This window comes from Rhincodon typus, chromosome 8 (assembly GCF_021869965.1).
Source record: "Rhincodon typus isolate 14 chromosome 8, sRhiTyp1.1, whole genome shotgun sequence".
Classification (NCBI taxonomy): Eukaryota; Metazoa; Chordata; class Chondrichthyes; order Orectolobiformes; family Rhincodontidae; genus Rhincodon; species Rhincodon typus.
The window spans coordinates 23,231,072-23,246,613 of record NC_063339.1 but is presented as its reverse complement, the minus strand read 5'-3'; the positions used below and the strand labels follow the sequence as shown (position 1 = coordinate 23,246,613).

The 15,542-nt window shown below is 38.9% G+C and overlaps 1 protein-coding gene across 1 annotated transcript in view; it reads left to right on the top strand.

Moving 5' to 3' along the window:
• Window positions 1-1,282: 1,282 nt before the first annotated feature.
• Window positions 1,283-15,542, top strand: part of si:ch1073-416d2.4 (coiled-coil domain-containing protein 42 homolog) — a 34,246-nt gene continuing 19,986 nt past the window's right edge. The window contains exons 1-4 of the mRNA XM_048600051.1: window positions 1,283-1,591; window positions 5,448-5,490; window positions 8,281-8,457; window positions 8,782-8,939. Of these exons, the coding sequence (XP_048456008.1) occupies window positions 1,488-1,591; window positions 5,448-5,490; window positions 8,281-8,457; window positions 8,782-8,939 (482 nt within the window). The 5' untranslated portion in view covers window positions 1,283-1,487. The remainder of the gene's footprint in view (window positions 1,592-5,447; window positions 5,491-8,280; window positions 8,458-8,781; window positions 8,940-15,542) is intronic.

The following is a 15,542-nucleotide window of genomic DNA, read 5'->3' as shown; positions in this document are numbered from 1 at the left end:
GGGAGAGTTTTAATACCTGTAAGTAATTTTTATTAATTAAATTGGAAACAAGCAAAGTTGAAAGTAAACTACAGCAATAACAAAACTGACTGTGAAAGCTTCTATAATATATAAAAGGGAAGAGTAATAATTTGACAGAACTTGAATATTGCTGAAAAAATACACATTTTATTGAAGCATTACATTTTGCACTCATTAGGATAATTCATAAGAATTACCAAAGTAAAGGGAAATAAACACTTATATGGAGATGAAGGTGCGGCTTGGTTTACAAAATGTCTGGTTTGGTAGGGAGAGTTGGGGGCGGGGATGCAGAATCAGGTCCGAGGTCAGATCAGTGGTTATGTTGGGTCAGTGGTGTCAGGGGACTCGGGGGTGCACTTCGGTATGTTCAGTAGTAAGTCAGGAGCTCACTTTAAGACTTACCCAGGCGGCTTTTGATCGTCTCATCTTTCCTGTGTAACTATTAAGCTTAAGTCAGTTGGAATCCACCAAATTCTCCAAATTTAAGGAGCCTTCCTGTAGAGTTGCAAATGTGTGGGAATTGCCTTAGAGAATTTCAGATTGCCTGGACAATTCCCATCGAGGCAGCTGTGTTGGCAATTCCACAAAATGTCAACACCCAACTCCAATCTGTGCTGCTCCAAGACAACATGGCCATTGGAATATCTGGGCCCAATTGATGTTCAGAGGGATTTGCCTGTCCTCCAACATTAACACAGAAAATTAACATACGGTAAAGCATGCAATTGAGGTAAAGTTGAGAACTCTGAGTTATACAAATACCTGAAGGTTCCCTGCTGCTTCCAGTCACCTAGTTTAGTTAACTGTGGGTGAAACAGCATGTTCATCTTCTTACCTGATATTTTGACAACTGGTCAAAGTCTTCAAACAAAAAAGCATTTCTTTCCTAACCTCTGTGGTCTCCTGGCGGGGCTGCTTGGGGAGTGAGCCTGTAATTTCTGGAGACTCCAGCGTCCAGGGCAATCTTGGGATGCTCTCCACCCTTGCTGGGGTAGGGTGTTAACATTGAGTCGATGGGTGAGGGAACACCACTGGAATTCTATCCCAGCTGCGGGGGGCTGGTGGGGAAAAGGGGATGGTTTGAAAATCTAGAGAATAGAGAAACTCCGAAATGGAAATGTTGGAATGCTTTGGTGTTGATGTTGGATCGAGCTCAAGGATGATCTTGTTCGGCTTCTTCCCAGTCTCCGGGTGGTTCCCATAGAGACGGTGTAATGTTTTTGCTTCTCCCTGTCACATGATTCCGGAGCTGCTTCATGAAGCGGCCAGCCACCGAGTTTGCAATTTGCAAAGAGATGGTTTCACAGGCAACGGGTCATTCCCAGTTTTGTTTTTGCCAGGATTTTATTTGCACCAGCCACAACAACCGTGGGCGCTTTTCTCTCTCTCTGTCGCCTCAGGCATTTTCCTCAAACTTTGTTGCATTTCTGCAGCGGGGGAGAGAGGTATTTTTTTGAGGAAGGATGGACGACGGCAAACTGCCTAGCCTGACAGACTATCGCCGCTATTCGCTTCACTTAAAAAATCCCAAAAGAAACGTCTTCGTCACGCAGCTTGGGGACCAAAGGTAAACGTGGACTTCTACCTGGCCTTGTGATGGCAGGGGCCTTTACGCCGTTTGAATTGACATTTTGATTCAATTGTTGATCGTCACGATATTTTTTGGATTCTTAATTTTATGTCTATTACTGCTCATAATTTATCTTTTTGTGGAGTTGATCATTTTGCACCCAAAAGCTCAGGTTCCCCATTTTCAGCAGTGGTGCAGAGTAGTCATGGCATACGTTGTAGATATTTTAACCAACTTGTTCAGACAAGTTATGACGTACTTCTGGAGCAGACGGATCTTGAACCCCGGTTCTTCTGGCTTAGAGGGAGGGACACAGCCACTGCACTGCGAGGGCTCTTAGATACTACTGCAGGAAGCTAGGTGATAAAGTGGCATCACACTTCAGACCTTGTTTGAGGCTGGCAGAGGGGAACTATAACAGAAGGAGGCCATGGAGTTTGGCTAATCTGTTAATTATTGAATAGATCAACTCAATACTAACTATGATAACAAGGTGTGGAGCTGGATGAACACAGTAGGCCAAGCAGCATCAGAGGAGCAGGAAGGCTGACGTTTCGGGCTTAGACATTTCTTCAGAAATTCCTGCTCCTCTGATGTTGCTTGGCCTGCTGTGTTCATCCAGCTCTACACCTTATTATCTCAGATTCTCCAGCATCTGCAGTTCCTACTATCTTTCTCAATTCTAACTATATTGTGTTGGTCTTCCTCTCTACATTATCTTGTACCTTCAACTGCTTCAAAAGTTTATCTGTAAAAAGATAATCTCTTTTAACTGTTCTCTGTGGGTAAAGATTCCATGCTCCACTGAAGGAAATTTCTCCTGCCGGCAATTAATGACAGTTCTTCACTGACTTCCCAACTAGACAAAATACTGCCCCTATCCATGCTGCTAAACCCCTCTCAATTTTAAGAGCGTTTTGTTGAACCTATTAGCCTTCATTCCACTGGAGAATTCTTTTATGGGATGTGGGCATCACTGGCACAACTATCATTTGCTGCTTATCCTTAACTGGCTGTGAGAAAGTGATGGTGAGCTGTCTTCTTCAACTGCTGCAGTCATACAGTGCAAGTGCACACAGTGCTATTTGGAAGGAAGTTCCAGGACCTTAACACAATCGCAATAATAGTGTAATAATACAGTTCCAAGTCAGGATATTATGTGGCATGGACGGGAGTTTATGGGTGATGGTGTTCCAGTGTAGGAGAGTCCAAAACTAGACGGCATAGGTTTAAGGTGAGAGAAGAAAGATTTAAAGGGGACCTTTTCACACGGTGGTGCGTGTATGGAACAAGCTGCCAGAGGACGTGGCGGAGATGGGTATACTTATATGATTTAAAAGACATCTGGATAGGTACATGAATAGGAAGGGTTTAGAGGGGTAGGGGCAAATGCTGGCAAATGGGACTAGATCACATTGGGATGCTTAGTTGGCGCAGACAAGTTGGACCGAAGTTGGACTGCTGTATAACACTATGACTGCGATGTATCTGCTGCTCTTGGTAGTGGTGGCCGAAGGACTGAATGTTTGTGGATTCCAGTCGCATGGCTGTCTTGCTATGATGCTGCTTGGCCTGCTGTGTTCATCCAGCCCTGCACCTTGTTGTCCTGGATGATGTTGAGCTTCTTTAGTGTTTTTTCAAGCCATGCTTACTCAGGCAAATGAAGAATCCTGCATCACACTTTTTTCTCCTGTGGTAATGGACAGACTTTGAGCTGAAGGAAATGAGTTTCTCGCCATAGATTTCCCAACCTCTGATCTTTCCTTGTGGTCCAGTTCAGTTTCTGGTCAGTGGTAATCTACAAAATGTGGATTGCGGGGGAATTCAGCAACAGCAATGTCACTGAATGTCAAGAGGAAATATGAATCTTTCTTGATGGAGATGTTTATTGTCTAGGTTTTTAAATTCATTTGTGGGCTGGGCCAGCATTTATTGCTCATCTCTAGTTGCCCATGAGAAGGTGATGGTGAGATGCCTTCTCGATCCACAGCAGTCTATAAGACCATAAAATGTAGAAATAAAATTAGGCTGATCGAGTCTCCTCTACCATTTGTTGAGATCATCACTGATCTGATAATTCTCACGTCTACGTTTTCTGCCTTATCTCCATAACCCTTGATTCCCATACTGATTAAGTATCTGTCTATCTCAGCCTTGACTGTGCTTAATGGGCCTTCCCCAACAGCTCTTGGTAAACAATTCCACTGAGTCACTACGCTCTGAGAGAAGAAATTCTTCTTAATCTCCATCTTAAATGGTGCCTCCAAACTCTAAGATTAAGCTCTCTAGTCCTTGAGTCACCTACGATGGGAAACAAGCCCCCTAAGAATCATATGTGTTTCAATAAGGTCTGTCATTCTGCTAAACTCCAATGCATACAAGCCCGATCGACTCAACTTATCCTCATAAGAAAATCCCCCCATACACAGGTCAACCTAGTTAACCTTCTTGGGACTGCCTCCAATAGCAGTATGTGTTTCCTTAGATAAACGGACCAAAACTTTTCACAGTATTCAAACTGTGGTCTGACTAGTATCTTGTATTTATTTAGCAAGTCTTCTCTATTTTGATATTCCTTTCCCTTCAAAATAAAGGTCAACGTTCTATAAAGAACAAAGAATAATATGGAACAGGAACAGGCCTTTGGCCCACCAAGATTCCTAATCCTTATTTAGTCCCGCTACTTATTCCCCATATGTGGTTTTTATCTCTCTGTTTGCCTCCCGTTCGTGTGTCTATTTGTTTTCCATATTATCTGCTGAACTTTGCTGGCTTTTTTATAATTCATATGTGAGATTCCCCAAATCCCTCTATGCTGCTGCTTTCTGCAGACTTTCCCCATTTAAATAATATTCAACTCTTATATTCCTCCTGCCAAAGTGCATCACCTCACTTTTTCCCATATTATATTCAATCTTCCACATTTTTGCCCAATCATTTAATCTATGTCTCTTTGCAGATTCCTTATGTCATTCTCGCCACTTGCCTTTCCACTTATTTTTGTGTCATCCACAATCTTGGTGACATTCACTTCCATCATCCAAGTCATCAATATACATTGTAAATAATTCCATAATTGTGTTTGATTGGGTTTTGTGTTTCTAAATGCTCTGCTGTTACATCCTTTATAATAGACTCTAATATTTTCCCAATGATAACTGGCCTTTCGTTACCTTTTTCTTGTCCTCCTTCCTTTTGCATAAGAGCATTACGTTGGCGGTTTCCCAATATTGTGAAGCTTTTATAGATTTTAAACATTTTTGGAAGATTACTACCAGTCTATCCACTATTTCTGTAACTAGGATCCGAAGGATGCAACCCTTCAGGTCTGGGGACTTCTCAGCATTTATCACATTAGTTTCCCTGGTACTTTTTCTTTCAGTAGTTATTGTGTTTATTCCCCCACCCCCACCCCCCAACCAATCCCCTTGTTTATTTAATATTTTTGTAAAACAATTTGTATCCTCTACCATGAAGATTGATGCAAAGTATTTATTTAACTCCTTTGTCATTTCTTGGTTCTACATTATTATTTCCCCAGCTTCATTCTGTAAGAGATCTGTGTTCACCGTTACCTCTCTCTTCCTTTTTATGTATTTGGAGAAGCTCTTACTGTCTGTTTTTATGTTACGTGTTAGTTTGCCCTCAATTTGTTTTTCCATTTTTTTGGTTCAACTTTTGTTGGCTTTTAAAACTTGCCCAATCCTCTGATTTATCACTATTCTTTGCAAAATTGTTTTTCAATTTAATATAGTCCTTAACATCCCTGGTTTTCTGCCCAGTGGTGAAAGTTAAAATCAACTGCTGTATATGTGATCTGCTTTTAATGGCAATGTTTAAATCCTTTTCCCAGGTATGACGATGAAGACGTTAATTACATTCCAATAATCAGACAGGCAAGTTCTTTCTTTCCATATTATTCTGTGGAGTTGTAAATTGCTTAGCATTTACCCTTTATATTGCATTGAACTGATCAAAACCTAGTTATAAATTACATTAGCCTAACACTGTTTTCTGCTAATGTGGTGACTTCAAAAAATCAGTATAGATCATGGATACAATCTCCAGTATTTTGCTCTGATATATGCAGAACAGTTCCTGAACTAAAATCTAGAAAACATAACCCATTGGGAGTGTAGATTAAGGAGTCATAGGATACAAAGGCTCAATTTTTAAATAGTGTTCCATTTGCTAGTAAAATGGAATCTTAGATATATAGCTGCAAATCTCGGTCTTAGTTGTGGAGGTTTTTATTATGACTAATTGTATCTTGTCATACACTGATTAACTTTGTTATGAAGCTGTAGAGACTGATATGGTGGCTGACTTTAAGTACTATATGGTATGATTTCACATTTTAAGACCTTGACTGCAAAAAACTAAAAGCAATATTGTCTGTTTATTATTCAGTATGAAATGTATACTCTATATATAGAAAACAAATCCCCTTTTTGCTTTTAAAACAATCAACAGTTTCCTGTTGTGTTTCTGTCTGATACTGTTCCTTAGGAGTCCACTTATTTTCTCTCAGAACCTGTCCAAAGTTATTCTCTGTTCTTAACGGTTTGCTTCTCCACTTTTCCTTTTCTAGCTGGGAAACTCTTAATCCCAGAACTGACTTCTACTGTGAAGGTTGAATTTGAAAGCCCTTTCCTTTTTTTCCAGAATAAAGGCAAATCTTTCAGCCTCTTTTAAGCCCCAAAAGGGCTCAGTCTTATTGATCTGAGTATGGTCTACAAATTTTGTGTGGTGAGCAATAGTTTTTTTTCTGCTTCCCCTGCAAGACACTATCTCTCTTGCTTTTCTCGTCCTTGCTTTTAGAATCATAGAATCCCTACAGTGTGGAAACAGGCTATTTGGCCCATCGAGTCAACACCGACCCTCCGAAGAGCATTCCACCCCATCCTTTAACTGCATTTTCCATGGCTAATCCACCAACATGTCCCTGGACACTGTGGGCAATTTAGCATGGCCAATCTACTTAACCTGAACATCTAGACTGTGGGCAGAAACTGGAGCACCCAGAGGAAATCTACACAGACACAGGGAGAATGTGAAAATTGCACACAGACAGTTGCCCGAGGGTGGAATCGAACCCGGATCCCTGGAACTGTGAGGGAGCAATGCTAACCACTGAGCTACTGTGCCACCCATGTCTCATCTCGTCTCATTTTCTCATCCTTGCTTTTCTCTCTTGCTGTTTCTATATAATGGTTTTTTATGGGCCCTTCCCTCTCTGAAGTCATCTCCATGGCAACATGAATCACATGAACCCTACATTCAAGTACACATGCTAACTTGCTATCTTCTGGATGCCCCCAACTCCATTTCATCTTGTAATTAAACAGATAGTGTAAAGTATAACTGTTTATAAAGCCCCACATTCTTAACACCTCACTGAGACTTGGAGACAAATGACCTCCTTACAGTCAGCACAACTGCTCTTAGCATTGTCTACAGGTGTGAACATCTTGCACCTTCTGCCCAGTGAGTTAGGCTAGATTCCCCTTTAATCTTTTAAAAAAAACAGATCACTCAGCTGTGGTGTTGAACAAATTTCCAACATATCATGTGATTCCCTTATGACATCTTAAATTAAAGAGGCAATCCCAAAATGTAACAATCTTATAAACTTTGCATTTGTAATAAATTAGAACTGAATAATGTCAGACCAACAGCTCAAATCTGGGGGAAAAAAACGGAAAATATGTAGCAGGTCATGCAGCATCTGTGGAGAATATAACAGAGTTGGGTTGGGTTTGTGACCTTTCATCATAACTCGAAGTCAGAAATGCAAAAGAACTGTAGAGAAAAAGGGGGGAAAGTATGGGAATAAGAACAAATGGGAAGGTCTCTGTGTAGTGAAGTGCAGTGGAGATTGACTTTGATACTTTTGTCATTTAAAGGGATAAGTAAAGAAACAAAATATGGATCTCAATGAGACATGAATGACGGGATAGACTAAGTGATGAAGAAAGTAGAGGAAAGAAAACAAACCTGCAAATATCACAAATATTACCTGCAAATAAAACAAAATGAGAGCACAAGTTATGATCTTAAAATTGTTGAATCCAAATGGTTGCAAGTGCTCAGTCAGATAATGAGATACTTACATTATGTGAAGTTTACATCAAATTTAGAATACTCTAATAGATCAAGGACTGAAAGGTTTAAAATGGAGTACGGTAGAAAATTGAAATGACAAGCAACAAAAAGTTCAAGGTCATGCTTGCACATTGTTTGGAGGTGTTCCACAAAGCCATCACTATGTCTTCATTTAATCTGTCCAGTAGAGCCAGTCATAAGTAGCGAAGACTGTATACTAAATTGAAAGACATATAAGTAAATTGCTGTTTCACTTTAAGTGGTGCCTGGAGCCCTGGATGGTGAGAAGGGAGGAAGTAACAGGGCAGATGTTGGACCTGTGTTCCTCCTTCGGTGCATGTTGAACAAATCAAAACTTCTCTTGGTCTGTCTCCCATCTTTCACTCTTCATAAACTTCAGCTTATCTATAAATCTATTATCTGTACTTAATTATGCCCCAACCTCTGTTGGTTCATTTCTTTCAACCTCACTGATATACATCAGTTCTCTGACCTTAAAGTCTCAAATTTAAAATTTTGGCCCCTGCATTTAAGTAATTTCATGGCTTCAGCCTTGCTGTTCAATTTTATTACTATTTCAGGCAGCTGATGAGATTCTTGCAAGTGACAGTAAAACACCTCAGACAACTTTGGTGCTGAAGAAAGAAGTAGAAGTTGACCAAGTTAATGCAGAACTCGCAGCTAAAAGGCAAGAATTTGTTCAACGCATGGAAGCTATTAGCCAGCGGACGGTGGAATTTGAAAGAAAGGAGCAGGTGGTAAGAAAACATAAAATATTAGGTTGATTACTAGATTATGAATTTAAACCTAAAATTTGACTGCTCTGCAAAAACTTTGTTTAGATCAGCGAGCATTCCTTGCAATCCATTTGTTGTTGCACTTCTATTGGTGAGCAAGTGAAATATTAAAATTATTTGGAAATATATCTCCTGGTATTATCAGCAATAGTAAATGCTTATGGCTATTTAATATGAAGTCAATTAATCTTTTATTTTTTTCAAGCATTTTAAACACAATTATTTTTCCTGCAAATAGGTAGTCTTATTAAGGATATTTTGTATTCGTTTGACTTTTCTCCATAGTTTAGAGAAAGAACCCTGAAGTTTGACAAATTCCTCAGAGACAATGAGGCAAAGCGGTGTCGTGCTATTAAAAAATATCATTTTGAATTGAAGGAAAATGAAGTGAAAAGGAAGGAGTTACAAAATCTACTTCATCAATTTGAAGAAATGAAAGTCAGGTACACAGCTGAGCTTGATTGGTTTTTTAAAGCACATTGTAAACATTTCTTTTCAATATTGTTGCTTAGAGAGCAAAATCACTTGAACTCTTTTCTTAGCATGAAATTAACCTTATGTTCACTGTTATGATGTTTTGAGAAATAGTTTTAAATCTTTTGCTGGTGGGGGATAAATGTTGGAAGGAACTTGAATCTTGGAGACTTACAAACTCGAACCAAGTACATACTACCTTGCAAAGAGTAAATAGTAAACTGCCATGGTAAAAATATTTAAAGAAGTAACTTCTAAAAATAACTCAGACTTGCTAGTTTACTCACATAATTTTAACATCAGAGGTTTGTATTATTGCATTGCAGTGTCCTATGTATACGGTTGTTCTATATAATGGAAAAAAAAACAATGTATTTGTAGTTTCCTTGAAATGGTATAATGTAGTTTCCCCAATTGTATGCAATGCAATTAGGCTAACATGATACACCACATGATTTGATTAAAATCAGGTATTGAGTCTTGTAATAATGTAAGAAATTACATTACAAGGGTAAGAATGGACAATGGAAACAACTTGAGCAATTTGGATCATGATTCTATAGAAATCCATTAATCTTCTATTAAATATTTAACTGTCTTTGGAATTAGTCCACAGTTTTGTCTACATTACCATACATAGAAGATCATTCCATTGATCATCCTATGTGCGAAGAAGAGATTTTAGACAAAAGTCTTGAATTGGCTTTTTGGCAATTCGAACCTGTTCTTGCAAAAATGGATTTCACATAATACTCATCAACATTCTTTATTTTTCTTGGTGCCTTTCTTATCTACTGAAACAACTGCACAGAGGCCAGGTCCCATCACCAACTCACCCTTTATTTACTTGTGCACAACACTGGCTAATCTCCTGGTTATATTGGTTAATTAGAGCTTTCCTGATTAGGGTTGTCAACCTGGGCCAATCAAGTACCTCCTAGTCAATGAGGTCCACCTGGTCTTATTCACTACATCTACATAATATCCTCTTTCCTGTGCCATCTTTTAAGTTCAAAAAATGCCTTTTCTTCTAATCTTTCCTCATACGTTTGTCCCCAGTCTCATGGAATAAACTGTACTGGCTTCTCTGGGTTGTTTGCAGGATTCAGGTGTTTTTTTCATGTGCCCCAATAAGCAGATCTCGAAGTAGCTTTCTCAGGATGATTTTGCCAGCTATACTGAAAAATGTTACAAATTATAAATTTATTACATAAAATAAAATGTACATTTTGCACTGGAAATGCCAATGATCTGATGATTGATAAGTTGAACAAAAATTCAGAAGGTTCTCTTTAGTAGCTCAATAGTGTTGTTTTCATTTACAGCAATGTAGATGCTGTGTTACTTGGAATAATGTGATGATCCAGTAATGTGATGCATGTGAGGGTCTGCATTGTTTATAATAAATGGAATGAAAGTCATAGTTGGGAGAGCATGTGCTGTTGATTTATAGTTGAAGGGTTGAACACTGGCTGTTTCTGATTTGTTAAGCAGTAACCAGATCAAAGTCTACATTTTTATTTCACTTTTCATTAAAGTATTCAAGTCCACTTTTTGGAAATTATTTAGTACACGTAAAACACAAAGAAATCAGATGAACAGTCACAGTTTATAGCAACAGAATGAACTGCAATAGGATGTCTAAAGAGCTTTTTATGTGTCCAATGATGAACAGAAAATTTGCATTTTGAAATTGGCCAGCTGATCAAATGCAATTCTGGAACAATTTTAAAGAAAAATTAAGAAGATTGATCTGCATTTTGTCATGCTCATTCCATGTTCTTGCATTCTGTAGTTTGTAGAAACATTGCCCAATTGCTGAGTGAGTCACTGCAATATCTGGTGTCATATGGAGTCAATGAGAGCAAGAAGGCTTTGAAGTCAGTTCTTAATCTACAGTATTAGCTGATCTCATTGCTTGTGTTAGAGAGGGAAAGTGATCAGAGGCTTCCAATCTCAATTGCTATTCATTGTCCCCTATGAGAAAGTATTCTCAGTTCTACTGTAGGATTGGGGTGGATTTTGCCACATGGAAGCTGACAAGATGAGTGAAAGGCGGAGTGCACTGGAAATGGAACACTGCAGAAGAAGACTGAATTTGATTACATTTATGGTGCTAAAAATATTCTAAAAATAATTTAGCACTGCTGGCTCACAGTGCCAGGGATCTTGTTTCAATTCCACCCTTGGGCGATTGTCATTGTGGAGTTTGCATGTTTTCCGCATGTCTGCGTGGGTTGCCTCTGGGGTGATTTGGTTTCCTCCCAAAGATGTGCAAGCTAGGTGGATTGGCCATGCCAAATCGTCCGTAGTTCCCAGGGATGTCTGGGTTAGGTGGATTATCCATGGTAGATGCAGGATTACAGGGAATAAGGTTAGAGGGGATGTGTCTGGGTGGGATGCTTTTCAGAGGGTCAGTGCAGACTTGATGAGCCGAATGGCCTGATTCTGCACTGTAGGCATTCTATGAGAGAAGCGATGGGGCTGAATAGCATGAGGAAAAATACTTTCTGTGTGAACACTTTTAGGAATCACAAAATGTTGGTGAGATTGACATTGAATGAAAAAGTTAATGGTTAAAAGTCAAGAGTAAATATAGTTTGATATATTAGAATGGACTGATATAACATAAGAGCTGATGCACTGTGCTTGTGTGGATTCCTAAAAGTACAGGAAGAACCAGCCAATGCTCACTGGGAATAAAGAAGGCAGAGTTTATGAGAGACTGATACTAGACCAGGTGTATTCCACTGTTATTTCTACCTTCTAGTAACAATTACGAAGAGCTACTATCAAGTCTGAAGAAGGCTTACTGGACTCAGAACATTCTCTCCACAGATGCTGCCAGACCTGCTGAGTTATTTCAGCAATTTCTCTGTTTGTACTAAGACATGAGTATTTACTTTACTTGGTGATGTATCTGTACTCCCCAGGTGTAGTAATGAAATAAAAATGACAAGGATCCAGTTCATCAGGTTTCCTTTCTGTCTGCATTTGTCTCAAGCTCTGAGGCTCTTGGGGCTTTCTGAGCAAGTGTAAGTGGAGTTGTCCATTTGACATGACCTCAGATCAGAGGATTTGTGAAAGTTCCTGAGGCAGACAGCAAGTTGAACAGGCAAAGTAAGAACTTTTTATTTAATAGTACTTCTTGTGATGATTGGAAGCAGTCAGAACTGCAAATGTTTAGTTGCATTTCGTTCCTTTTTTTAAAAAAGTAAATGCTCGGAGAAGAAGAACATCCTTCTCTGTAAGGCTCAATGGCTCACTACCTAAACTCTCAGAACCATCAATGAAATTATGGCTGTGCTTGAAAATCACGGTTTAAAGCTAATTCTAAAAAAAGAGACTGACTTGTATTCGTTTAGTGTTTTTGCAGTCTTAGAAAATTCCAAGTAGCATTATAGCCAATTAAGTATATTTGGGACATAACTTTTATCGTTACATCACTCCAAGTATTTTTTAAATACAGTGAGGGTATTTGCCTTAACCATCCCTTTGAGTAGTGAGTTCCAGTGGCCCTCTACCCTCTGGAGTGGAAAAAAACACTCTCTAACAGATTATTTTTAATCTATGCCCTGGTTATAACCCCCATCTGCTAAGGGGAATAATTCCTTGTGTTCATTCTATACAAGCTCCTCCCAATTTTATACACCTCAATTGCATCTCCTTCTAGCTACTTTATTTTTCAAAAAAAAAGATCTCTGCCTTGCCAATCTCTCCTTGAAGCTAAATTCTCCCAGTTTCTGCTGCATCCTCCCTAGTCTGATCACACCCTTCCTATAATGACCAGAACTGTACACAGTTCTCTATCTGTGTCTTAACTATGTTTTATACTAGCATAAACTCCCTGCTATTTTATTCTGTACCTCAGCTAAAGTGAAAAGTAAGGCTTGCTGTGTTAACCATCTTTTAACCACTTGTCTTGCTAACTTATTTATGGAGTGCACTTCATAGTCCATCCGTGCTTCAACACTTCTCCATATTCTATCATTTTTTGAATATTTCCTTGCCTTTTGCCTTCCCGATATTTATTACCTCACACTTCTCTACATTGAATTACATTTGCTACTCTTTTTGTACAACATGATCCATCCATTGGTATCTTCCTTCAATCAACAGCTTTTCTCCTTACCAAACAGGCAAATTTTGTATCATCTTTAAAACTTCTTAATTACATCTTTCCTTACATTTAAGTTAAATCTTTAAAATATTGCTGAGAAAGGACCAATCTTATCAAAGCTTTTTGTCTTGTAGTCATCAGGACAATTTGCAAGAATACCAAAATCACAGGAAAATCACATTTATACTATGTGAAAGGAGTGTGCTGATTAACAGGCAATTGGACTCTGGCACTGATAGTTAGCTGATGACTGACAGTTAACTACCAAGTTCTTTTTAAACAGAACGAATACGTACACAGGCTGCAGCTGTTTCAACACCGTGGAATGCTTGACTGCCATTCTTTGGTTCATTTCTCATGACAATGCCTTGACTAATCAGTTATTATCTCCATGGCATGTCTCTACCAATTAAAGTCCATTTCCCAACCAATTAGCACACTCCTCCCATACAGTATAACTGCTGTTTGCCTCAGCATTGGCTTTTCTTGCGAATTGTCCTGATGCTTAATGCTTTAACAAAATGTGTTTTATTCAAGTTCATTACTACATACCACAAAAAAGTTAAGGAACCAGCCTTATGGAACACCACTGGAAACAGCCTTCCAATCAAAGCACCCACCAACCATTAACATTTCCTGCTACCAAGCCAGTTTTGGATTCAATGTACCACTTTCCCTTGGATCTCAGAGGCTTTTACTTTGCCAGAGAGAAAGTTCTCAAAAACTTACTGAAATGTATATAAACTGGATCAACCTTCCATGTTATTTTCTTTTCAAAAAAAAACAAGTTAACTAGAGATACATTATGATCCCAGCTGATGGCAATAATGGACAAGTCAGATCCCAGTCTGAAGCTGGGCTTGATTGCAGTTTGATTTTTGCAGTTTGTGACTATAGTAGTTCATCATTGAAATATATTCACAGAGGTTGCAGGTGTTTTTTAACAACATACATAACATTTATTGCACAAAAGAGTACAAGAACAAAGCAGCGTCTGTGAATGGAGATCAATTAGAAAGATCTTAATACAAACAGCAAAATAAAGTTTCCCACCACTATCCATTTACAGATACTGAATTCCAGAAAAATATCACTCCTATCTCAACACTTCCAGATTTTATTTAACTAACTCTTCCCCGTTTGTTTTTGGATTGTGAAGACAATTTTACGATTCCTTTCTGAGCCGGTAAATGGATGTTTCTCAATTCTACTGTAAACTTTTTCTGTTCTGAAATGTCTGAAGATTTTTATCCAAACTCTTGTGGCTCAGAAGCTGCACAAACTAAAACATTTTGAATAGGGTGTCTGGTTCCCCGGACCAAAAACATGATTCTTTCTGAGGTAAAATCGTTCATCCTTCTGAATGAACTCCAGATTTTTCTGACTTGAAACACTAACCCTTCTGTTTTGAAGTAAAAACTGAACTAGTAGCTTTCCGGTCTGCTGTCAACTCAACAATATTAACATTCCATCCACAGGTTCTCCTACAAACTTCACTGCAGTCACTTGCTTTCTTGGAATTGATGCACTTCAGTCGGTTGCAAATGACTTTCTGACCGCTTTTAAAAATAAGTTCGCTGAAGTGCCCCACATCCATCCGACTTTGTTTTGAAAATCTGAATCTAAAATATAATATATACATGACATGTTTCATCACAGTTGATCTTCCTTCAACAAAGAATATCCTATTTCTAACCAAGCAGATGCTGATGGCTGTAGCACTGGCAGTGTCGCAGCTGTGGTTGCCTCAGGAAGCCTGAGGATGAAGAGCCCACAGTTCAAGCGGGTGGGATGGTGTCACTGGAACTAGACAGTGACGTTTTGGAAGGTAAGGGAAGTCACTTGAGAGGGCAGAGGTGTTGGCTTCCCATTGGTTCCTCATTTGCTGCAGGTAGTTCTCTCCACTCGGCACAGGATATCCAAAAAGGAAGAATCCTTTCCCACCAGGCAGCTGTTATGCGTGCCTGGGTTTAACCAGAGGTCTTCTCATAGTCTGGTCCCAGGGTGAGAATTAAATTCTAACCAAGTTTTCCTTTATTTTGCTTTATCCTACCATATGTGCGTTTGGACGTTATGGGAGGAGGTGATTTTTGGGTGAGTGATGATGGTCATGTGGTATAGATTTTGGTAATACACCCTTTTTCTGTATGGACCATTCTTTTTTAAAGACCCACTTGATCTCCTCATTGCAAGCCCACTTTTGCCAAATCACCACAGCTCAATGAAATTAACTTATCCCAGTTGAAAACATTTGCTCCTGTTCCATACTGTCCATAATTACATTTATATAAATTATGATCACTACCACAAAAATGCTTTCCCACTGATGTCCCTTATTTTTTCAACACAATACCTGCTAAGCTATTGTATCTCTAGTATATTCACAATAGTTTGTTTTTTTTTTGGCATGTACACTTGGACTGGATTAGAGACTGTCACATAATCTATTGGG